The 24,985-nt window shown below is 38.7% G+C and overlaps 1 protein-coding gene across 3 annotated transcripts; it reads left to right on the top strand.

Moving 5' to 3' along the window:
* The first annotated feature begins 856 nt into the window (after positions 1–856).
* LOC137385873 (vitamin D3 receptor-like) lies at positions 857–23,541 on the top strand. Of its 3 annotated transcripts, XM_068072452.1 has the most exons (5): positions 857–905; positions 2,637–2,739; positions 19,842–20,032; positions 21,103–21,269; positions 22,031–23,541. In XM_068072452.1, the coding sequence occupies exons 2-5, from the start codon at positions 2,712–2,714 to the stop codon at positions 23,025–23,027; spliced, it is 1,383 nt and encodes a 460-aa protein (XP_067928553.1). In that variant the 5' UTR covers positions 857–905; positions 2,637–2,711; the 3' UTR covers positions 23,028–23,541. The 3 variants fall into 3 exon arrangements, with proteins under 3 accessions (XP_067928553.1, XP_067928554.1, XP_067928552.1); XM_068072453.1 differs by lacking the exons at positions 857–905; positions 2,637–2,739 and adding an exon at positions 7,143–7,221; XM_068072451.1 differs by lacking the exons at positions 857–905; positions 2,637–2,739 and adding an exon at positions 18,070–18,307.
* Positions 23,542–24,985: the final 1,444 nt, after the last annotated feature.

Genomic DNA, 24,985 nt, shown 5'->3' with positions numbered 1-24,985 from the left:
GTGTAATGCTTATAGCAATGATTGCAACAATTTATCAGTGACATTGCAACAAGTACAGCATTACTGCTGAAACTGATTCGGGTCTTGACTGAATCAATAAATGCATAAAATGATTTGGCCTTGGTTAGTTGATGATAGATTTAGGGTGTTTTTGAATTAAGATGTATATTGTCCAAACATTATTTATTGCACTTTCTTTTTGAACATCTGGACGTCATCTATAACTATGCATCAACACGCTAGAAACTATGCATGCATAAATGATTCACATTTAAATGTCATTATCTCGCTATCATTCGTTTAGAAGTCTAGCTGTCAAATGGAACAGATTATAATACATCAAAGTCTAAAAAAAATCTTTAATTATGATCGTTTTATTCAACAAAGTTGCTTCTCTATGAGTTTGCAATTTTACACCTTGACCTTTTCACCTTGACCTTTACACCCTGATCTTTGCGCATTACCTCGCAGTAGTCCTACTAGACCACAACAATAATGTGGTTACTGTGATGGAAAAGTATTTAGGACAAGTTGCATTTTATATAGCTCTTTTTGACATGACTTCAGATGCAATTCGATTTGTTATGAAAATGTCCTACTTATGCAGTCTATAAGTTAGTAGAGTAGCTGAAAAATAGTTTGGATGAATAAGCCATATAAACACGCAGTTGAGGTGTAATTCTCTAAAAGCTTTTTTAAAGAACTTGTTATAGGGCTGGGTTTGACTATTTGCTAGTGTTTATTGTTGCGTATGTTGTCAGTTTTTCTTGCAATATTTGGAGTAGGTTACATGTGATACCTCAATATCAGAATCAAGAACACTGCCAATAAATTTATGACCTTTTTTTTATTTCAGATTAAATTCAAAATAGACAGCTTAAAGAGGATAACAATGCATTCTTAAGGTAAGAGAAATATATTTTCATATAATAGTAGAATTATACCAAACATATCAGTGATCTATTTACTGATGCTAGCTGTTGTAAAGCCTCAACCATGCAATGTTGAGTTCCATGAAAATACTCACTTCACCCTAGGAATGGCACAGTGTAAATGATTATCAGATGATTAACTTCTCTTTACATTTACAGCTAATTCTGGTTTCTTGATTCTTATTTTTGCATAAACTATGGTGAGAAATAGTGTTTTGTAAAGTCAGGGTAGCAATCCTCAATACACACAGATATAGTTATTTTAAATTAGCGTCGTCATCAATTGTTCAGAGTATTTATGTGACATAGATTTGTTTGCTATTCCTTGATGCGCTGGTTAGGTAAATACTACTACCTGCTGGGAGAGTGGTTGGTAATGAAGAATGCTTGTTGCGTAAGCAATAATAACCTATGAATAATTAATGCTATGCGTAGCGATTATTGCTCAACATTCTATTTTAAGTGAGTAGGCTGATAGAGAAGACAACTTCTTAGCTACTAAATTTATTATCCCGTGAACTAGTTTCACTTTGTTGAGCAATGTGTTTGGGGGGTGTGTAAAACACTTTATATAAGTTTTGACGATTTTATAATTCTCTGCATTTTCTTGTGTCAAATATGTTCTTTGTATGAGTTGTCATCCCTTGTAAGAAATGGTTGCTGACAAGTTTCCGTATAGTCAGAAAAGGGTGTATGTAGTCTGATTTCATAAATTCTAGTTAATGACTGCGCCAGGGTCAAAGTAAGTTTATGAACTAACAAATTTTCTAACATATTTTACAAGATTTTTGACTCATTTACAACATTTTTTGAAGTTATATAGATGTTTGCTAGTAATAGGTTTTGCCCTTTCAGTTTTAATTTAGAATTATATTAAACTAGCTCTTTTATCATAGCATTTTGATATGAATGACTACAACTAGAACTCGTAGCCTTTAATATGCACCAGATATCGCTCACCACAGCCAAAATCTCTGAAGATTACATTTTCATTAGTGAAGGAATATTTTTAGACTATTCCTTATTGGAACAAGAAACGCTATATAAAAACAACTTACCCGTAGTAGTTCTGCGCATTTTGAAGTATTGATGGTGAACAGGTCTAGTCTTCAATATATGGAAGTGCAGCAAATATTGTCATACATTGCAGATGATATCATATTTTATTGATATTTTGACATCTGCTCTATCAATATGCCAATAGTCTATCAATATGCCAATAGTCTATCAATATGCCGATAGTCCCGTGAAATTTCATGTTATTCACCTGAAGTTTTAAAACTTTCATGAGAGAATATATTTTTTTGAAGTGACAATATCTATACTATCTATACTAAACACCTTTGTTTTGCCTTTTCTCTCTTTAGTCAAGTACCCTGTGGCCTAGTTTGGCCTCCCTCAGCAAAGAGCTTTAGGCAAAAATCGTTACTCGAAATAGCCACAACTAGCTCGTCTTTGACCTCTGTTCCGTTCTCAAGTGGCTGTAATTAGATCAAGGTGACAACTGAGGCGCAGTTTACCAATATTTTTCCTCAGGGCTATGTAATGATGACTCGTCAGCACAGCATAACAAGTAGACAAGCTGCTCTTGCCAGTTCTTTGGCGCTATCTCTAGTATTAGCAACACTCAGCTTGATTGGATAGCGTGTGCTTGTCCGCTATCTTTTTATTGCTACTCGTTGCAATTGCTTCCCTCTATTATAGATAAGTTTCCAGATGGTAGTCGTTTGCTCGGGACCTGACTGACTCGTGGCTGGGACTTCCAAAATCACTGGGAAGATGGAGTTTCAGGGCTCAAGTATGCCAGGTAACTGCATTCTATTAAATGGTCCGTTGCTGTTGAGGAGACAACTTCTGTTTAATTGGGTTTGGCTGGCAGTTGTTTATTCCTGTATAGATATTGCTGGGGAGAATATATAAGTATGGCATTTCTTACTAATTAATGTATTGCGTTATTAAAGCTAGACAATATTTGTATGAATTACAGAATCTGCTTTTGTATGCGAATGTTTGTACATCGGGTCTACTCGTAGAGATTCTCTCATAAATGATGAAATCCTAGCTGTCAACACTGTATTTTTTTCATGAAAGTTACATTTTTCTTTAAACTTTACACTTTATTAAGCATTTTATAAAACACATGTTAATTTGGCGCAAAAATGTCTGAAGTGGGATGCAATAGCACGTAATGAAGCATTATTATGCTAGTTGGTGTTGTTCCATTTTTCACAGCGCAAGGAGAAGTTTGACTCTGGCGTGTGAGAATTCCCTTTCTTCCTCTTTCACTAATCTTTCAATTACCTCCCTCTTGGTGGTTTCAGGCTATTTTGGTTTGAATTTTTTTCTGGCAGACAGAATGTAGCCTGACAAGTTGACTGAGCGGCATTTAATTACTATTTGATTCGTCGAAATCTGCAATTTATGACTGTGGTGAAGCATCGTCTCTACGTGACCAGCCTGCGTGTTGATGCTCAAGGTGGGATATCTGGCTGGAGTTGAGACACCTGATCGGCTTGGCAATGGCGTTCTCTATCCCTGACCCATCAGAGGGATATTTTGTTGGCAAATCTCTGCGTAGCTATATCAAAGGGCCTTTCAACTGCTTTCTTTGCGGTTTGGTCTGTTAAATATTGAGAGCGATTTACTCGGGGTGATTTATGCCCGCATCTGAGGTGAAAGCAATAGTTGGAGTAATCACCGTCATTTATAACGCTAGTTGTGGCAGGTCTGTTGAAGATATTAGCTAGTCATGGTCAGAGCCTCTTTACTTTATTGTTGTTTTTGTCACTGGCTGTTCCACGCTTATCATTCCTCCAAAGGATAATCGCATTTAACCCATTTTTATCCACTGACCCTGTCGCTCCGGCTAGCGGTGTCAGCTGAGGCAGATACTCGGATAGTTCTATGGGGCCAGTGCGACATTATTGCTCTTGCTTGTCATTTAATGGGTTCTTAAGGATAGCTGTAAGGAGCCGGCTAAACAATTAAGAACACTTAATAGAAATTGATTACAGCAATGTCACTTGGCGCAATTATTTAATGCTTTCTCCACTGTTCCTTTTCCCCTCCCTTATCACATATCTTGTAATTACATAATTGCTGCCGTGATGTAATGAGGATGACTGACCAGTAGTGCATCACTACCTATTGGCAGCTGCACTCTTTACAAGATTTGTTGTCTTGATCTGGAGTCATTGACCATGTTATCTATAGTGTTCAACCGTTTATGTCAACACAGCTATCGGGATTTCTTCTGTTGATGCTGACTTACTATCTTGCGTTCTAGCTCAATTTTGTTATTTCATAATTCTAGTAGGTGTTTGGTGTTGTATCATAGTTTTAGTAGGTCTGTGGTGTTGTCTCATAGTTCCAGTAGATCGGTGGTGTTGTATCATAGTTTTAGTAGGTCTGTGGTGTTGTCTCATAGTTCCAGTAGATCGGTGGTGTTGTATCATAGTTTTAGTAGGTCTGTGGTGTTGTCTCATAGTTCCAGTAGGTCTGTGGTGTTGTCTCATACTTCTAGTAGGTCTGTGGTGTTGTCTCATACTTCTAGTAGGTCTGTGGTGTTGTCTCATAGTTTTAGTAGGTCTGTGGTGTTGTCTCATAGTTTTAGTAGGTCTGTGGTGTTGTCTCATAGTTTTAGTAGGTCTGTGGTGTTGTCTCATACTTCTAGTAGGTCTGTGGTGTCGTATCATAATTGTTCGGTCCAAGGCATCAGTATTTTATTACTCTCTCCACTTGTCTGTTAAAATCTCATTTATCTTTGGCCAACTGCATATTACAAGCATATAATGCTACATAAATCTCATATAGCCATGGCAACCAGACGATAGAAAGAGACACTCAAATGATCATTTTAGAGTCGACATCCAGGTCTGGCTGATGGAAAGGGGTTATGTTCATGTGGTTTTATTAGGGTAGCCACAGAATTTCACCTCTGCCTTAAACATTGCTGATATGAATGAATGGTCTGGTGTTGAGCGTGAGATTTTGCCACAGTATTATACCACAGTAATAAATAATTCCTCAGCTGTGCGTTTGATCTTGGCATAAGGATAGATACTAAACTGGCTGTCCAAATATAAACATGGAATCATGAGGCGGAAGCCTTACATCCTGTCCATTTTATTTAAGTTTGGATGACCTTCATTTCGCATGGACACTGCACCATGAAAGACATAATTCAACTCAACTATTTGTGATACGCAGCAGCTTCAAATCGATGGATTGCAAACAGTAAAGTCACTAGGTAAAGAGCATTCCTTTAAAATGAAATTCGTAATATTTATAACTGAGAGACAAGCTATATCATTATGAAGGAGCACATGGGTATCACGGCCAAGTCTCTAAATTATTTTAATTGCATAATCCAAGTTTAAGTAACAATGGTTGATTTTGACACTTATGATTGCTAATGGCCTTTGCAGGTCTTTGTGAATTGGGTCATCTGGACATATTTATTAACAGCAAAAGAGTAGGCCTATTCAGTTCCATATTTTCTTTAATACAGGAACCCTTGGATTGTGACAAAAAACTACTCTCTGATTATTCTAACCTTGATTTTTGGTACAAGTTGGAATGAATACTCTAAGGAATACTGGTGCAAGTTTTACTACCCCATTTTTTTCTCTCCCAGACTAAATATTCAGCCGGCGTAAAGAGCTAGTCTACAGAAGAGGTTTATAATTACAACACAATTGTTATTTGGTCGCTGGTAAAGTTTTTCCTGATTTATAGGAAGTTGTGTCATAATTGGTAACGTAGGATCATCTACAATAGGTGATCTCAGCAATATTTACAATCGTTAATGGGTAGTCACAGGATTCTTGCGTTCAAGCCCAGCTCTGTTATAAATAATTACCATTATTGTTTTAGTGAAAAAACAATTGCTTTCTACTCCTATCGCCAGACTGGGCAAGCCATCAGTAGTGACGTCATGTGGGAAAGAAAAACCACCGCACTTTTGCTCCTTATATTATAAGGCAATTATGTCTATACCCGTGTCATTTCCAAAAGCATCGGTTTTAGGTTATCAAAACAATTGCAAAAGTTATGATTCTCCCTCAGTGGGATAAAAATCAAGGGAAGGCTACAGACCATCAATACACAATATCTATGTCTATGGAAAAATAAATCTATCTCATTGTGCGATGTTTATGATTGGCTACACATTTTACTAAGGCAGGTATTCCTCTGTTGGCTCATTTACCCACCCCTGCCCTCCTCAAGTTTTCTATAGAACAATGGTAAATTTCTATAGAACAATGGTAAATCGCTGTCGATCATAACAGGATTCTGTTAAGTATAGTTGGTTTGTGACTGCTTAGCAAGTATGAAGGATTGGGCACACGCCAGACAGATTGTCTACAGGGAATACAATTCCCTCCAAGCATTCGTTAAATTGGTCGGTCGATTTTCTGGTTACTTTTCATGCCTGTATCAGCTGGCTGGCTGGCGTAGCATTTGCAATTAACTGAGCCTTATCTCAGATGTCTGGACTACTTCAGAGGACATGACAGCTATAGGCTGCCTACCATACAGCAATTTACATGTTCACTGTATAGCGGGAGTATACATAACGCTTTGTCAATATTTACTTTGCTCTTAGCGGTCATTCCAGTACCTGACTGTACGCTTGCACTGGACACGCACGATTTTGTAGCTGTGTACTGTCTTTGCTCGGAGCTGCAACGCATTCCTCTCATAATATATTTATTATGAAATACCAATTCTGTCACCGTATGTCATTGTCCTGTGTGAGATGAATCACTGGCATTGTTTCTATGCAATCAGTGTCACAGCCATTTATTTTCTACGAACCAGCTCTGACATCCTTCGGCTCTATTCGACCCTATTCGTTTCTCTGTCGAAAATATTGGTTTTGCCACGGCAATACATTTTGTCAAAGTTGACACAGCAGGACAATGTTGTCTTTACTTAGGATCGAGTGAATGCCAGTTACCCAATACCTTCTCTCTTGCGCTTATTGAATGAGCCGCAATCTCCATTACATCTAATGGAGAAATAGCCCTCGATCAAGTGCGTGCTAACGTTGTTAACAATGAAACTATTGCTAGCATTTACTCTTCGTTTACTCTTCGGGCTCTGTGTTATTTATCAGAGCAGACAAACTAGACGAGGGCTCGTATTCACTTGCTATTTGCTCGCTTTTATTTTCACCTTCTCGTTCCCACTGTATAGTTTACTTCCACTCTGTGGTTTTTGGAGTCTCACGGGATTGACTGATCACTCAGACTATTGGCAGGAATGCAGGCTGCTAGTTCTTCAGGTATTTCTTGGCTGCCAGCTTTTTTAGCTTAGGGACAATTACGTTTCATTTGTTTTCTATCCAAACAAGGCATAGCATCGCTTTGCTAACAAGAATTTAGGCCTTGTTAAAGGTAATGCTTTGAGAGGCAGTTTGATATGGACTAGTGAACTGCTGGACTCCCTGTTTTATAACGGTGCACTCTGGTGATTTCAAGTCTCGCTTTCACAACCTCAGAATAGCCAGCTAGGCCGTGCGTATTTGAGGCAGCGCTAGGTCCTGCTTATTTGAAGCAGCATATATCTAAAGTTTGGTATGACACAACAGCACTTTTTGGCACAACGATCAGGCACGTCTCGGTGACATTTGTCAGCTTTGATGATCTTTTGTATATAAGAGACATCTACCTTATATAGGCTATCATCACACATTAGAGCCACTTAACACCTTTTCGCCTCACTTGAAATATTGAATGTCCAATAGTTGGTCCCAATTTCGTTTGTTGGCGCACAAATCATAATTGTGTTATCAGATAAAATATTGAGATGGTAATGTCGTGTTATAGCTGTTGCACTTAGACATTATTTAGAAGGCCTGAGCACACAAATTTGTAGTGTTGATACTTCTTATCGCCGAAAAGCAGTGGTCATAAGGATCACAAAATTCTAAATAATTACATCTTTTTTGTGTTCCGATTCAACCAATCAGGTGCAGCCTGACTAAAAGATGTAAGTCTATTCTTTTTTGCGATAGTGTCAATGGCGTGATTGGTGTATGTGCAAAATCCCTTGACCTTGACACGCTTAATTCTCCTCATCAAAATATGCTTTACAACATGAACGTGGAGAAACTCAGGGCATTGACCTTGCTTGCAAACGCTTGGCTAATGCTTGTAGCCAAAATTACGTCAAAAGTTTCATTCTATTGTGAGCTCAGATGCCTGGCCTGAAGATGCTGTGGCCCTGATGCTACTCTGTTAATACACTTGCACAGTTCTCAAACATCTTGTACTACAATCAGCTCTTGGACCAAATGAGTTCTGTGGAAGGTTGCTGCAAGTTTTGTTCTGGTAAACTCCCTGAATTGGAGGCAGAATATTACTTACATGTAGATGTCACTTCCTGTTAGTAATTGAATCTTAGACTAAGATATTTTGTTCTTTAAAGCTACAAACAATTTTCAATGTTACAACTAGCAACGTTTACAGGGTTAATACGCATTTTTTTACCGATTGTATATGGGACTTACTTGTCTTTAGGTAAATTATATTTACAATAGGAGTGCTTTGAAGATGAATTCGACTTCCGATATTTCTAATAAATAGAAATTTGAAAAGTATTCAAGAGTCAATTACGTTATAAGTCTTGTACGAATCTATGGAATTCTGTCTATGACTTTAAGCTGTTGGCGGAGTGTTCTACAACACGCTAGCAATTTACCATTGAATATAAAATGTTACTCACTGCATTATCTTCCCTACGCAATGAGTATGAACCCACTCTATAAAACTAACCTAACACCACAGCCATGACGATGACAAAGGGAACTACATTACTCAGCTGACTGGGTAAACACCTTTTTATTTCAAGTTTGTTTTTAATAGAAGGAGTAAATGATTGTATGTTTCCTTAACCGCCTTTGAAAATAAACATGTCTCACTTCAACTGAAGCTACCAGCCTTGCTTAATGACGAACCAAAACCCATCAGACAATAGCTAATATATCTACATCCTTGCCATGTTTAATCATTAAAATCGTACCAATTTTACCTTAAATTTTGATACTTTGAATTTATGAAATCGATGCTAGAAAGTAAGAAGATACTGTGCAAATTTTACTGACAGGAAGTTTTCTATTCAGAACATTCTCAACCTTTCAGACTTGGTTCTCAATCAAGTCAGTTCTATTTGCTCAATTACAGTCTAAAATAGATATATTGAACGTAATTTAGAGCTTTCATGTTACCAATGCTGTAAGGCAATAGTACCGCAGACCCGCCTCATCCCTAGGGCTGCCATCAAATGTGACAGTGGAGATCCTATTGCTACATTGGTTAAGGTTGAATATGACACTTACAGGTTTATGATTGGCTTTCAGTGAGGTAATGTTAAGTAGACCAAGATATGGTAGTCTACTGGCCAATTGTTTTTTTCATATATTAATCAATGTATGGTCAAAGCATAACCTATAAATGTTGGCATAACATTTTAAGAATCAATCAAATGTTTTACACGCCAATTTTGGTGTTTTACGCTTAATGTTCAATCTTTTCTGCAGGTAAAAACTGATCTTAAGGAATTAAAAGATTGTCATATTTCTTAGGCAATATTGTTTATATTTGTTTTCAATCAGTAAACAGTTGTCACTATGTTTCGATCAAATTTCTTCTTTCGCTTAGCTTGGTCGTAAGGCATACATAGTGCTTGGATGAACCATTTCCGTAACTCCTTCCATATTTTGACTTTCTGAATCTTTGCCGCGATGTAGCATCTTGGAAGCTTATGCACCTCGCAGGTTTAATTCCGTACGGAATAATCCAAATGAATTATCCAGTGTCATTGCCCTAAAACTATATGCGGTTACGCATTGGTACTTGTGAAGCTCTGTTAAAATCTCAACATAAAACCTTGAAACAGAAACTGTGCGCTTAATTGCAACCGAGAAGTGAATATCTTTGTAACTTGGGCCACCAATGGTTTGTTTCAAGCCATACTAGCTAGTGTCAGCCTAGAGCTAGCCTCGTAACCTCCTTATGACTGTAAAGAGCACGATAGTTGGCACAATACCCTTAGTGAGAGTAGTAGGCATGCTGGTAGTGCATTGTGCTCATCAGTGGGCGGCGACCAACCTAAAGGTCATGTAATATACATGTAGTTGCCTCTGCTGTACAAGAAGATGGGAAATAGCTCCACCGCTAGTTATTACTCTCTGTAGGCGGCTAATAACATCGGAAAGTCTTCAACTGTGGCGGATAATCGTGTTTGACTTCAAACTGGTTTTTGGTTTAACTATAAAAACTTGTGGTCGCTGCTAAGGTCAGCATCCATGTGTAAATATGCTGATGTGGCCTGTGGAATATGTTAATTGATTGTGGATTGCTGCCATAGGAGTGAAAGTCATCAAATGGGAGCACCCATCTGGCTGCTTCGTGATGGAATCAGCTATGTCAATGAAATCATCCTCGAGGTGAAATTTTGAATGCTTAAATGGTTATGTGGTTTAGATACCAGCTCTGGGTGGTAGTAGTAGGCAATTTTGGGTGGGAAAAATAAACAAAGCTCACTTTCTATGGTTGTAGAATGTTCTAGAAGGTTGGCGGTTAATAGTGCATGGAAAAGAGGACAAATTACTGTTTGAATAAATAAACTACATTGGAACCTCGGGTCTCGAACACAATCTGTTCCAGAAGGTTGGTCGGAAACCGAGTTGTTCGAGATCCGAAACAAGTTTTCCCATTAGAATTAATGTATATAAGTTTTAATCCGTTCCTAGTCGAGTTAACAACTTCGGTAAAGTATTTTTTAACATTTTACACCATAAACTGTACTGTATACTGCATACTATAAATAAAAACGGGTAGATATAGATCGTGTTTAACTTTGATAAAAGATTTTTTATCTATGATCATGAAAAAGAAAACAAAAAGTAAATATTTTGTATGCTTTGTTCTTAAAATATCGAGAATATTAAAGGTTACGATGCAATACCAAAAATCGCAAAAATTGATAATGAAACAGCAAATAAATGCAATAGATCAGTTACATCAAAAATCGTGTGAAAAAGAAAATAGAAACAGCAATGGCACGTTTGCTTCACATCTTTGAAGAAGAATCCTTCTCCAAAACATTTTAGGGTAACTCGACTGGAGGAGTTGCGTTCCTAGAAAATCTCTTCAGTAGAGGCGACGCTCTCCCTGATGGCTCCTTTTTGTAAAGAATTTATGACGCGAAACTTCTCCCTTTTTTTGAGAACCTTCCGAAAGTGGCTCATAACAACGTCGTTAAACGTACAAACATGCTGTTTCCGGAGCTGTTCCGAATGTTTAATTCAAACGCGCATGTTCCGGTTCGGTCGAGAACCGAATTTATGGTCGAGATCCGAGACGAACAAATCTTAAATTTTTTGGTCGGAAACTGAGTTGGTCGATAATCGAAGCGTTCGAGAACCGAGGTTCCACTGTACTGCCAAAGAGAAGAAAGCGTGTTTAGGCAGGTTTTAAGAACAGTGTTTTTATTAGAAATACACTTTTAACACATCGAAGGTAATATAATTGCTAAGTTCACAATTGACTAAGCTGTCCCCTTCCCCCCCCTTCCGTGAGAGTGTAGAATCAACTTCAGAACTCTATTGTGTGAAATTTCATTTGGACAGAATGTTTGCAATGATGCAAGTTTCAAAGTAACTAGATTTCGTCACTAGCGCAATAGTGTCATACTGTCCGCTGGCCACTAGCATAAAATAACCATTATATCAATAGCGAGACTTGACCCGCATTTAATACTCTTGGCAGACGATAGTCATGACTGGTTAGGGACGCTGACCTCGCGTGACATCTGTTGTCATCATTTGTTTTCAGAGGTGACCTATGTCAATTGATAAACACTCCAACAGTCATTCATTCATTTTCACTCCATAAGTTGCTGCCTGAACAGCAGGCATAACCACTGCGGCAGCAGTTAGCTATTCTCATGTATTGTGGGCTGCTGTTCTGTACGTGAATGATGCATATATTTAAATACAACTATGTGTGACATTCTCTATGTCTTCGCACTTCAATTTTAGTCGGTTTTAACTAAACCTACTTGACAAAAATACCAAACTGTCGGCTCCTTTTCTTAGAAGCTAATTCTGAAGCCGTTATACGGTTACTTTTATCAGACGTCCGTGAAATGTTCTTCACAAACACTTCATTAAATTAGTGCCTTTGGTTTTACAATTTTGTATATGGCTGCAAATCTTTGCTCGTTGTTCGTGGTTTAAATCTTTCTATGTTTCTCTTCCCAAACTGACTGTTGCTTGTACATAGTGTAGATGGAGTATGGCGCTTCCAGATACGATTTACAAACTTCAAGTGCTCCTGAGATGTATATTTTGTAATTTAATATAGGTTATAGTGATTATTGATGTTTAATCAGAAATGTAGATGTTCACACCTAGTCAATGTGTAAACTCTGTTTGTTGAATCTGAGTTGAGTTTGTTACTAGCTGCTTACTCTGCAGTCTTACAGGACTTACCAGGTTAGTGACTAGACTATGACGCCATCAGTGATTGCGTCATGCTTATATCCTGGACTAGATATTTTCAGTTTAAAACAATAATTATTCAATTCACATATGAGCTTCGTTTGAATCATCATTGAGGAAAACATTTTTTCAACTTCTCCTTGTTGGCTTCTGCTTTCTCGGTGTCATCACGCTCACCGTGTGCTTCCTTTTAGCATCGGGCAATTGATGGAATTGCACGGTGGTTTCAATATTTGAAGCATGTTTTTTTAAAGAAAATGTATTCTTTTATTAGCTTTCAATGTATGAATTTGGTAAGCTGTGAGGTCCTTAACTGCTGCTGGTGATATCTAGTTATATATACATGTATTTATAACTAACTACATGTTATAGCAGCTCTCTTGTTCACTCATATTACTTTAATTAAGTTTAAGTAATATTAAATTACAATTTAACCTTATTTTAATTTACAACTTTATACCCATACTACGAATTGTTACTAAATTATTAAACATGAATAAAGCTGAACCTTGACTTCGCATCATCTCTCCTACCAATTTGTTGACCTATAACATGAAGTCTGAGCAAATGTTTGTCTAAGTTATGTTGTATATCTCTATCAATTATTCCATCAGTGAATTTACCCATAGTACTTCTAGGTGCAATGTACAAACATGAAGTGACTCTTAGATGTTTATTCTGTAATTTAATATAGGTTATAGTAATTGCAATTATATATGTTTAATCAGAAATATAGATGTTTACACCATGATGAGGTGTAAGTTTGTACATTTGTTGATTTATGAAAGAGTTGAGTTCGCTAACCTCTGCAGGTCAGGTCATAATAGGTCTCTGTTTACTCTCTAGTTCTACAGGACTGACTAGGTTGTTTACTCAGCTATGACATCATCAGTTCATGTGTCTCACGATATGAAGTACAGTAGACGCTTCTATAATGTATACCTCCTATAACGTAAACTCTAGATAATGTAAAGAATTTACGTGAAGTCTGTGCTTCCTACTACCTAAAAATTTCGATATAACGTAAAGTGTCAAGTCATGTCATGTTCTCAAATTCGATTTGAATGATTTGAATATCTCGCTGCACTTGTGAGGAAAAATGACCTACGTATAGCGTTATATTAAACAGGTTCCATGACATTCTAGTTTGTCGAGATAGATTGTCAGATGGGTCGACAAAACAGAAAATAGGGTAGCTGTGCAGTTGTCCGTAAATGCTGAAAGGCGATCGGTTGGTGCAGGTGTTACGGCGTCAGTCTACCAATCTGGATGTGACGAATTGGAGTATCATTGAAAGTTATTTTTTATACTAACCTTGACCCCTGGATACAAATAAATAGACGACGAATAGGTAGACACTATGCTTTTGATTATAAAGGGGTATTTTTGCTTTATTGTAGACGTATAAAATATTTATTAGTTTTACTTTGCAGAATAGGCTTTGCTGTTTAGGAATAAAATAATGATGTGCTCTCCATCGACTACTATAAAATTACCGCAATCATGGTATATAAAACCAGTGTAATTGATCAGAAAAAGGAGACAAGTTGTTGATGCAAACCAATAATACCGTAGTTACGGTAGGCCTATAGCTCACAAATTAAAAAGTTAGTCTAGTTTTCTCGTTTTCGTATGGCCGAAGGAGTAAGTTTGAAAAGATCTTGGAACGGATTAGGCAATTTACTTGTATTTTGCTGTTCGTATAACATAAGCTCTCTATAACGGGAATGTTCCTGGAAAGGATTATAAATTTACGTTATAGGAGCGTCTGCTGTAATATAATACCCCTTTACACGGATGACTACTTTATGAATTTAGTTCTTACATATGAATTATGTTATACATCCAGCCTTTTTTACATAATTATAAAGAGTTATTTGTATTATTGATATATAAAATTACTTCAAGTATTTATCCCTATTTATTGGGTTTTGGAATAGTTTGAGCAAATTACGATGTATACTTATAAGAATATTCGCTATTACACGCGATGGTTGTGACATTTGAAGCTGATATCAAAATGGATTAACTTTCCGTGTCGACGTTTGACTGTAGATCTAATGTTGAAAACGAATCGACATTCTTCAAAATTTATACTGCTAGCAATGAATAACTGCATTGGTTAATTTTTGTGTAACATTTGCTTGACCATTACTGAATCAGTAAGCTGATTGTGCCTCCAGTATCCTATCTCTACAGTCGAGAGTTAGGAAATTTGGGTTTTCCTAACTTCTCTGACGTATAGAAATGTCTCACAATAGGTACAACAATGAGTCCAGAAGAAGGTGTTGTTTAAACTGCAATCACGGTGTCTCATGATGTCTGATCTCGCTGATGCTTGAGCCAATACATTCTTCGAACAACCTTACCATACATTATATGTATTGCCTCTTTCTCAAGACCACCTGTTCAGAGCACACATGTCCGCTCTGAACAAGAATGAACAATGAACTTGCCATTGTTCATTCCAATTTTATTCCTCAGCTTTAGAGCAGTCATTAACTCCTAGACCTCAATGCAGCTCTGTACAAATGCCCTTCAAGAGAAATTAATACCCTGGAAATTTAATGTTTAGTTGTTTTGTGACTAATTGGCTCTTTATGATGAGTGGTTAGGGGTAGTTGGACTGTCAATTTCATAACATTTCCATTCCGAAGCTCCTCTAGTTCATCTCGTCAGCCACTAAAGCTGACAGAATTTTGGCAAACATTCATTCCCTGATGACTTTTTTCAGTCTCACATTATCAGTGTTTTGGCAGGCTCGTATACTGCCTTGCCCCCTTGATGCTAGTCTACCTTATCTACTAGGCTACTGTTGCTACTCTACCGCTTTTGCTGCCACTGTTGCTGCCGCTGATACCGCGACTGTTGCTGCCGCTCAACCCTATCGCATTCCATCAGAATTAAATTATGCTTAAGTAAATGTGATTTATCAAGCCAGCAGGATATCATCATCAGTTTGTTGATTTTTTGCTATCGGGTTTCAGTCAGCTAGTACAGAACAGCACGCCTTATTCTCACCGCTGCCTTTCACTTCTCACCGACGCTTTCCTTTTTACCGCTCTCTCTCTCTCTTCGTTCTTTTTGTCTGTTGCTAATGTATTCTCGATATCACTTCCGGAAACATTCTTATTTACTGTTAATTCCTTTTTCATGCAGCCTTCATTTTAAGATGATGCCGCGATCTCTTATTAACAGCATTTGTACATGACCATTTGTACGCCCAATCAGAAATCCGCCGAATCTGGCCTGTTCTCGTGTCTCTCGCTGTAGAGCTCGTTCAATGTCCATTGTTGAAGAATTAACGATATGCCAGTGTACCAAGTAGCCAGACTATAATTTCTATAATTGGTTGTACCGATTTCAAAGCCTTCCATAATTTGGGGGTATTTTCGGCAGACGAAAGGATAATGATGCTTTTATAATAGCGATACTATTCATAGCACGCTGTGACAGAATTGTGAAAGTAGTTGCAAGGAATCTGCATGGTCAGCTCACTTGAATATTTTTTGCAAATGTCTCTAGCGCCGTGAGTTCTCTCTCAAATTAGTCTCTAACTAACTAGAGCATGCTTACTAGCTCATCGTCTTGTTTATTGCCAGTTTATAGCAGGAAAGTAGCAGAAGAGACATGGCTATCTAAACAAATGGTATAATTGTTGGCACTGCTGACAGTAGGCATGTTCCTTACCAGAATAGTCAGAACCCAGTGACCTTTTTGCTCAGCAAAGAATTTGTAAAGCATAAATAAAGGCCTGGCACTGAACATTAGCTGGTGCAGTGTTCTTTGTAGCAAATGCTTGCAAGTTTTAGATGTTGTTTCTTGTTTGCTTTGTTGAACTTCATATCTAGTTGGCTGATATTCAACTCCTCTTTGTCACTCTGTAAAGAATGTATAGTTTGTAGGCCTTTATCTTATTTTTGAATGAGATACACGCATTTATCAGAACAAAACTTGCATGCTTCAGGGAGTTTTAACTATGCCTTTGTGAATGCTTCCTCTCATTTCAGGCTTTCTGAAAAATCTGACTTTCGGTTGAAATAGGTCAGTTTCTAACTAGTAAAAACAGTAAAATCTTGTTTATAAATTCTCTGCGCAAGGCTAACCCGCCTTCAATATTTATCAGGTCTGGCTGATGGAGTTGGTGTTTGTTTGGCATTGGCGCAGAGAAGGAAGGCATCCTCCGATTGTAAACATTACTGTGTTAAGTTCTTGTTTAGTTATTTCTCTCATGCTTTTGCTGTGTAATACAAGCAATGAAAGCTTCAAGTGTGCATGTGATAATCAATGGGGTGTACTCAATTGCAGCTGTTAGCATTTGCGATATCTCATCTTGAGCTGCAGGTAATCCATAATATGGTTTTTTGCATTCATTTTAAACAGTAGGCTAATGGCCTATAGCGCTGACCAGACCTGTTGTGCAGCACCCAAACCTCGTAAGCTTGACAAATCCTATCAAAACTGCCTAACAATTGACAGCCTTCTTCATCTCTCTCTCTTTTTGGCGATGAGATATCGTGCTGGTCTATGGATAGGATTTTGAAATTTATAGCCTTTTCGCGTTGCTGTAGCACTTCTCTAGTCGTATTAGTTGCTTTGTTATGGTAGCTGCTCTGCCATCAAGAACATCTCCAAGAACTGCTGTTTACACAGATTAGTGAGTGTCGTCTCCTCCGTTTTAACTCTCATCTATTGTTGTTTAATGAAAGACAATGCGTTGCATTGTTCTTTGGCACCAATAGGCTGGTCAATGTCACAGTCCAGCTGCAGGATCCCTATCGCTGTATCTATGGCTGTCTCTATTTTTTCCAACCTAAGCCGGCGGCGCTGTAAATGCGTTACTGTTTGAGCTCATTTCTTGAGACACTGATGTAAAAATATATTGGCTATGACCTTTGCAAGAACTTTAAGAATAAAATGAGCCAATAATTTGCTAGAACCCAAAGCTGCTGTTCTGAGGGCAGTGAAAAGTAGGGACACTTTATGTTTACCAGTCAGTTGGTGCCTGGGCCTTCTGGGCATTATTCGATCCCGTAATACTTGAGGTGAATACATAGACTAAAGACTGTAAAACAATAACTGCTGTTTGGATGAATGGTCACAGACTGGTTTGCTTGGCAGCGCTGCAGTAGAGGTGAAAGTAAGCGGATGAAAAGAGAGCTATTGCAATTCGCATCGCATTTTTAGCAGAGTACACGCGTATGCATGCGGATATTGCCCTCACTGTCACTGAACATGTTGTCTCTGAATCATTTGTTCATAATCGTAATTCCCTGCTAAGTTACAATTTATGAGTACCCAAAAACAATATCGTGCTAGTTATTGATTGGCCGACACAATAATAGAGGGCAGAGCAGCACTCGGTGCTCGTGGCTTTCGTTAGTGAACCTAGGTCCACCGTTTTATTGTTTTATCCATCAGCCTAGGAGCTGATGATTTTCTATTTATTATGGTAATTAATGGGTGATCCTGCCCTTGATTATGGGGATTGAGTGAACACATTGTCTTAGCATATTATTGGCTAACCACTCTCCATTGATCGCGTCCTGGTTGGCTAAGTTTTGTTTTGAATAGAGTAGAAGGAGACCGCAAGAGTTCAGAGTTGAAAGATAAGTAGGTGTGTCAATGGGCAGTTTGTCTAACGGAGTCATTGTCTCCAGAGCTGTCAGTCAGACATACTCTATCTCATACATGCTGTAGTTATTCACTATTCACTCTCTCTCAGCTGACTCACTCTCAGGATATACTACACCTAGCATTCGCTGATTTATCTCTGCCTCTATATCGTGCATGATGATGTGCATGAATTTTGATCAGTTTGGCTCTGCTGGCAAGGTTCATGGTGCGCCACCATCGAGCGCTGGTATGTATTTTTCATACATTTTCGGTGCATCGGCAAAAGTTGTAAGACATGAAGGTTTAACATTGATATACACTATCTTTTGTAAAAAACCTTTGTTCTTTTTTAACTTCTATTACGGAATGCGAATCGACAGAGCTTTCAATATGTGAGAGAATATGAGTCTATTATGGAGCGCTGCACGATGAAAGAGTGAAATGCATTAGCAAACCTTAAACTTGGTCGTCTCATTGATTTGTTGGCAATGCATTGTAAAGCCACTCAAGTACCAATAGGATATTTTATCAGCAGTCGCACAATGGAAGCTCTGCGAGTTATTTACATTGGCTCTTAACTTTTTTCTCATTCCCTGTAGCATTGATTCTTGCCTTGCATAGCCTTTGTAATGGCGTATGCTCGCTAAAGAATAGAAGGATAGTGGCAAAAGAATAGCGCTCATTGATTTCACACTACCCTGCTGTTGTTTTAAATAGGTCTACAAGTTTTTTCTTGAATTGAGTAATTTGATACGTGTTTGCCTTGTCTTTTTCTATAGACCAGGTCTATGGCCATTGATTAGCTAACCTTGTCTGGCCATTGCGACCGCCTCTCTTTTTGCATTTCCTCCATCGTCACCGTGCAAACCTCGTTCATTCTCAGCTTTTGCCACCGTTGCACCTTTTTTACCAATTTAGGATATTCTGTTTTGGGTGGCCTAATCTTCGTTAGACGTGATTCTTCGCACTGCAGCCTCTTGCTGGTTCATGTCAAGGTAGGACTTGTTCGAGGCCTCTCTCTGGTGTATTCCATGCTTTGTTTGCCATGCTGTTCCTATCGCTTTGCAAACTGCTGCATTAATTATGTGGTACGATTTGCTTTGATTGAATTTCTCTTTCATATAACTTATTGATGTTTTGGGAGGTTTTGTCGTTGAAATTCTATTCAGGATACGTGCAACAAAGAAGACCTCCTTTACTATCCCATTTGTTAAGGTCATTCATGTTAATTCAAACTCGTAAAGTCAATGATTATCCCACAGCAGTAGGCGACCTTCTTCGAATGTAGAACGTTTGTTGAAATGCAAAGTTGACTCGAGAAAGTGATTTGCTTCGACTACCGAGTACACGCTTGTCCAGACTCGGCTACTCGAGTCTGTATACATACGGTTTGTTAGCTGTGTCAGCTCTTACCATGCCTACCTAAACTACTCCTTGTTTACTTTTACTTTACAGGATTTAGACTGAATCTACATGGCTGTTGTTTATTGAGGGGATCATTTGTTGGCGCCTAGCATTCATCTGATTGTATACATGCAGTTTGTGTCGACCCTACTGAGTGGTTGCTTATTGTTTTACATTCCAGCATCATTAACTAGCTTCGCACAATCAAACCCTCTGATTTAGCCTCTAGCGTTGGCCTCTATAGTCTTTAGGTCTTTGTGTTCAGCAGGCTCTAACCTTTACAGGAGCACTGGCAAGTCACTTTCATGATTCCCAACTGGTTTGCTTGTCAGTCAAGTATATATGTCTATATATATTCTCCCTTCGTATCGTTGCAGGTTTGCATGCGCTCTGGGAAAGTGTGTTCATGAAGATGGAACAAGAACCCGAGCAACTTCGGCACCGCGGCAGACCCAAGGAAGACAAATATTGCGGCGTCTGCGGTGATAAAGCTCTTGGATACAATTTTGATGCAATTTCCTGCGAATCGTGCAAAGCCTTCTTTCGGAGAAATGCTCCAAAAGGACTGGTACGGAAAGTAGTAGCAGATAAAAAGTGAAATTACCTGCACGCTTACAAAGCTTGCCTGGTTGGAAGTGATGTAAGACCATTACTGGTGTCGAGCCGATGAATAAATAACAAGAGTTGGAGCCGTGGCGAGTTACGTTATGGTTTACCCATACGTCTTACCATGCTTGTGGTGCAGAATAAGTCAATTTTAATGCTCACTTTTTGGCCAGAAGAAGATGCCCTAACCGCATGCAGATTGTGTGGTCACATTGAAGTGAAAGCTATATAATATGCAGTGACTGCTATAAGTGACGTCTAGCCATTGAAGCCTGTTATGGCCATCTTGCCTAGCCGAGACACATTGTGCAGCCATTGAAAGCTTCTTTATCATTCTTACAATCTTATATCGCCTAAATGCTGGGATCTATTGTTGATATGGAACTGACACCCAATACGTTTTTTTGATTCCAGCAATTACTTTCTGAAGCCACAAAGTTTAGGCTTTTCTTCTTTGAGCTTTGTGAAAACACATGCTATTTTAATTATAACTATTCCTTGAATTTACACATTCAACTTCGTTTGACCAGTCAATAGCAGGTGAAATGATTTTGGCTCCGTATGACATTCCTTCCTCTTACTGAAACCTTACAGCTTGGAATGTACATCAAATTTAATAAAGTTTGCCATGTTTCGAAGAAGGCATGCTAATATTATCATGCCAAGTTGAAGGCATAGTAGATGCCTATCTGACTCCGCTTGAATGTTGGAGAAAACCGTGACAGTACATGGCAGAGCGTATTAAAAATCGCTGCTTTGCAAGCTCGATGCAATCCCGTGAGAGACTTTCTGCTTGTTCGCGCTCATCAATATTAGCACGAGTGTTATTTAGTGTTTGAATACACCTTCCTTTATCTTTATCTCGACTTCTTCATTAATTTCAGCCACTCGGGACTGTGATTCAATCAATCCAGGTTATTAATTACTGGTGAATGAAAATCCATTGTAGGAACAACATCCAATCTACCTGTGCTTTACCTTTTTATCCTCTATTTTAGCCTGTTCATAACATAATCGTACCTATGTTTGCAGGAGTATTTCAAATGCCCTTACGATGAGAAATGCAAGATGGATGTATCTAATCGACGATTTTGCAAACGATGCCGTCTTAAGAAATGCTTTGACATCGGTATGAGAAAGGAATATATTTTATCTGAAGAAGAGCGAATGAGAAAGAGGCAGAAGATAGAAGAAAATCGGTATGTTTGCCGTAATCTTTTGATATTTTACCTAGCCAAACTGTTACCAATTTAGCAGCAGATACAGGCCTACCATCTAACCAAATCAGTTCATAACTGGACTGATCAGGTGGACGCATTGTTTTGTGGCAGCTATTTGTGGTCTTGACTGGCTATCAAATGACACGTAGAATGACAGGTGGTATGTCCTAGTTGGGAGCATTTGATTTAGGATTACAAACTTACACCAGGTTGGTCAGTACTCGCTAGTAGCCATTGACTTCATCGGCAATGAGTAAGCAACGGCCTAGAGCGGCGAGTGAAAGGCAAAGAGATAGCATTGCCGCGTGTGTACACAATCAGCCGCCCCTACCCGGTCGGTAGCTGTATAATCTAGTTTATCAACATGTTTATTGAGTGAAAGATAGCTGTGGTCAGTGCTCTAGTAACATAAAAACTCATACTGCGTTCTACCCAATTACTGGCGAATAAAACTAATCACTACCCGCTGTGTGTTGCACAGCTACTTGACAAATCTCTTGGCAGGCTTTGAAGGTGCTTTCTTGTCACGTCAGCAGTGAAGGCAGGTTTTGATAAGCTTAAAATGCTAAATGGATACCCTCAAATATCAGCTGATACCGAGACTGCCTCCTTTCAATTACCTCTTGTTAATTTTAATGATAATTCTCTTTAATCAATTATTGATTTCGGCATCTAATTTAGGGCTACGTTCACGATGTCTTGCATTAATAACTCTTGTATTGTTGGCTACATTCTTGTAGGCGGGCGAGAGAAATTGAGAAGATGTTACCCGGAGAACCGATGATCATGAACAATAACAACACAGTAATTCAACAGGAAGAAGAGAGCACAAGTCAAAATGGTAGCGTCGACACAGGCATCGATTGTATGGAGGTGGATACACCTTCGAGTGACACTATTCCTCTTGATCCCGAAGAGGCGATACAGATCGCCGAGATCGTTCAATCATACAAATCTTCACTAGACGTCTGTTCTGACGACTTACCTCCTCCGGAGGAAAAGCGATACCTAAATGACCTTGTGAATGTGTGTGAAGTGAGCATAAGGAGAGTGATAGACATGGCTAAAAAAATTAAAATCTTCAAGTCTCTACCTCAAATAACACAGATTTGCCTGTTAAAAGGAGGTTCTATCGAATTACTCATAATTAGGTCTGTGCTCGCTTTTGATAAGGAAAAGGCTCACTTTCTTGACTCTACAGACAATCCCAATGTGGGAGCCATGACTCTTGCCCAGTTTCAACAGGCGGCCACAAACAATCCGAAGGCAGAAACCGACCAACCCTCAGCGGTTGATCCTAGCCTTCAATACTCATTAGTCGAAGACATTATGAAGTTCATAAAAGTTTTAGCGGTAGATCTTCAAGCGGACGAGACCATGCTTATTCTTCTTCTTCTTATTTCATTGTTCTCACCGGATAGACCGAACCTCAATCACAAGGACATTGTAAGCCGCGAGCAGGAGAGACTCTCCATGCTGCTGCAGCATTACATAGAGTCTAAAATACCTCTAGCCGAGGCGCGACTCTACTATCCTAAGTTACTTATGAAGCTTACAGACATTCGAGACTTGAACGAGGAGTCGTCTCAAGTCTTTTTAAACCTCAGCACAGACACAATACAGCCTCTAATGAAAGAGGTTCTAGATCTAAAGAAAAATCCGAGTAGCACGGCGAGTTCTCCGGTATCGTCAGACGCCAGCAATATGCACACGTCCTCTACATATAACCCGAGCTGAATCCACACATCCAGTTGTGTATTTTCTGAGAGATCATTGGTTACGAGCAGCACGAGTCTATCTGTTGACATATTACGCAATGAGCTCTCTTCTGCGGATGTGCCTGGTTCTGATCCTGTCCGGCTCGCTTGGACAGGTTACCCTTCTCTGCAGGTAGCCTAGTGGTTATTCGACGTGCTGAGATGCTGTATTTTTGTGCTAATAACTCTCTGACGCTCCTACTGAACCAGCTCATGCCCAAGATACAGGCTCGGGTCGAACCTGCGGTGCTTGCCTACTGCCTAGTAGAGTGGCGCAGAATCAATCAAAGGTAGAGAACAGTCATGAACTAATCAACTTTACAATTATAAACCGTATCGTACCCATACGTTGCTATACCTTGAATTTTTATCTTTTGGCTAAATAGTATTAGGGAATAATATGAGTTATTGCTGAGATTAATACGTTTTATCTCAAAGAGATTTTTGTTTATGGGCCCTTTAATCAAACTACCATAAAGCATGTGGCCAGTCAAGCTCAACTTTGTTTTCTCTTGCTATGTGACAGTCTCCACTGTGTTGAACATAGTTGACATTACTCATTGGTGTCCATGGAGCTTTCGCGTTAGATTTTGCATAACCAACAGCGAGTGCGCAATTCATCAAATCTGGCAAAAACCCAAAAATGATTGATATCGAATCAGTATGATGGTAGCATATGACAACCAGTAAACCAATGAACACTGATTGTGTTGTGTTCTTTCTGCTACATCTGTCTGAAGCTAACATGTTGATGATAGCTTTCTGATCAGTAGTTCATCCAGAGTGGTTTCTTTGATATATCTGAGATAGGGTGGGAACAGTTGTGGTGTCTTATTACAAAGCATTGATAGCTTCAACACCATCCTTAGAACTTGGCTAGTTTATTCATAGCCTAGTTTTAGTTCATTCGGCAGGTAAGAGCACCCTTTACAACAATAACTCACTCAGCCAAGATGCTCATCTCGTGATAAGATCAGGAGAGGAATGATGGATGCAAGATAGAGGAGCAGTGGCTCCAATTCGATGCTGTGTTATTACCCTCACCATACGCTCCACTAGAGCAAATGGCAACAGATATAGCTATTTACTAAATACAACTGAAAATTTTGTCTAGATAATACGAGGCTAGACGCTTACGTTTATGTCGCAATAAAATAAGTTACCATGGTTACGTAGGGATGCGCTTATCCGATGGAAAGGTTGTTAGGTTATTGATTATTTTATTTTGCCAAGATGCAATTTTACTTTCCCACACCTGTGTGAGGATGTTCTGGTCATTTGAGTGCATGGAATACATCGGTCATTACTACAACTGTAATTATGCACAGGTCTCTCGAGTCCGTATGCTGAAATACTTTGCAATAGGGATGATAGATTTGTAAATTTTGGCTAGCTGGTTTTATGAGGTGACTGCTAGTCATATTTTAGCCGAACTCGGTATGACTGCTATTTGAAAAGTGATAGTAACCAGCAAAACTTGTCAATCTTCGATTTGTTTGAATGCGTATTGACTGGTCCCGGTAGTTTTCAAAGTAAACGCCTGAGCTCAGTTAACATAAATAATTACAATGCGTTATCTCTGTGGTAGTGTTCTGCGCTGTGAATATGCTCACAGAAACGAATTCAAGACTAGAAGTTGGTTACACGTGAAGTAATTGCCCTCACTATGTCAAGGTTAAAGTAGATTTGTTTGGATTGAAAACTAAGCTGATGAAAAAAGCTGAGTAAGTGTAGTTGCTATTAACTTACTACGAGCACAAAATATCTAGGAACATCTTTTAACAATTTAGAATGTTAAATTATTCATTTGTTTCTTTCTACCACTAACCAGTTACATCTTGCTTGTTTAACGCCTAAGTTTAGGTTGAATTATTTACAGCATCTTAACCGAATACTAGCATCAGTTATTAACCAAACCTCCACTGCTTTATCTCATTG

The sequence above is a fragment of the Watersipora subatra genome, chromosome 1 (genome assembly GCF_963576615.1).
Source record: "Watersipora subatra chromosome 1, tzWatSuba1.1, whole genome shotgun sequence".
Taxonomy (NCBI): Eukaryota; Metazoa; Bryozoa; class Gymnolaemata; order Cheilostomatida; family Watersiporidae; genus Watersipora; species Watersipora subatra.
This window is presented reverse-complemented; position numbering and strand designations above follow the sequence as displayed.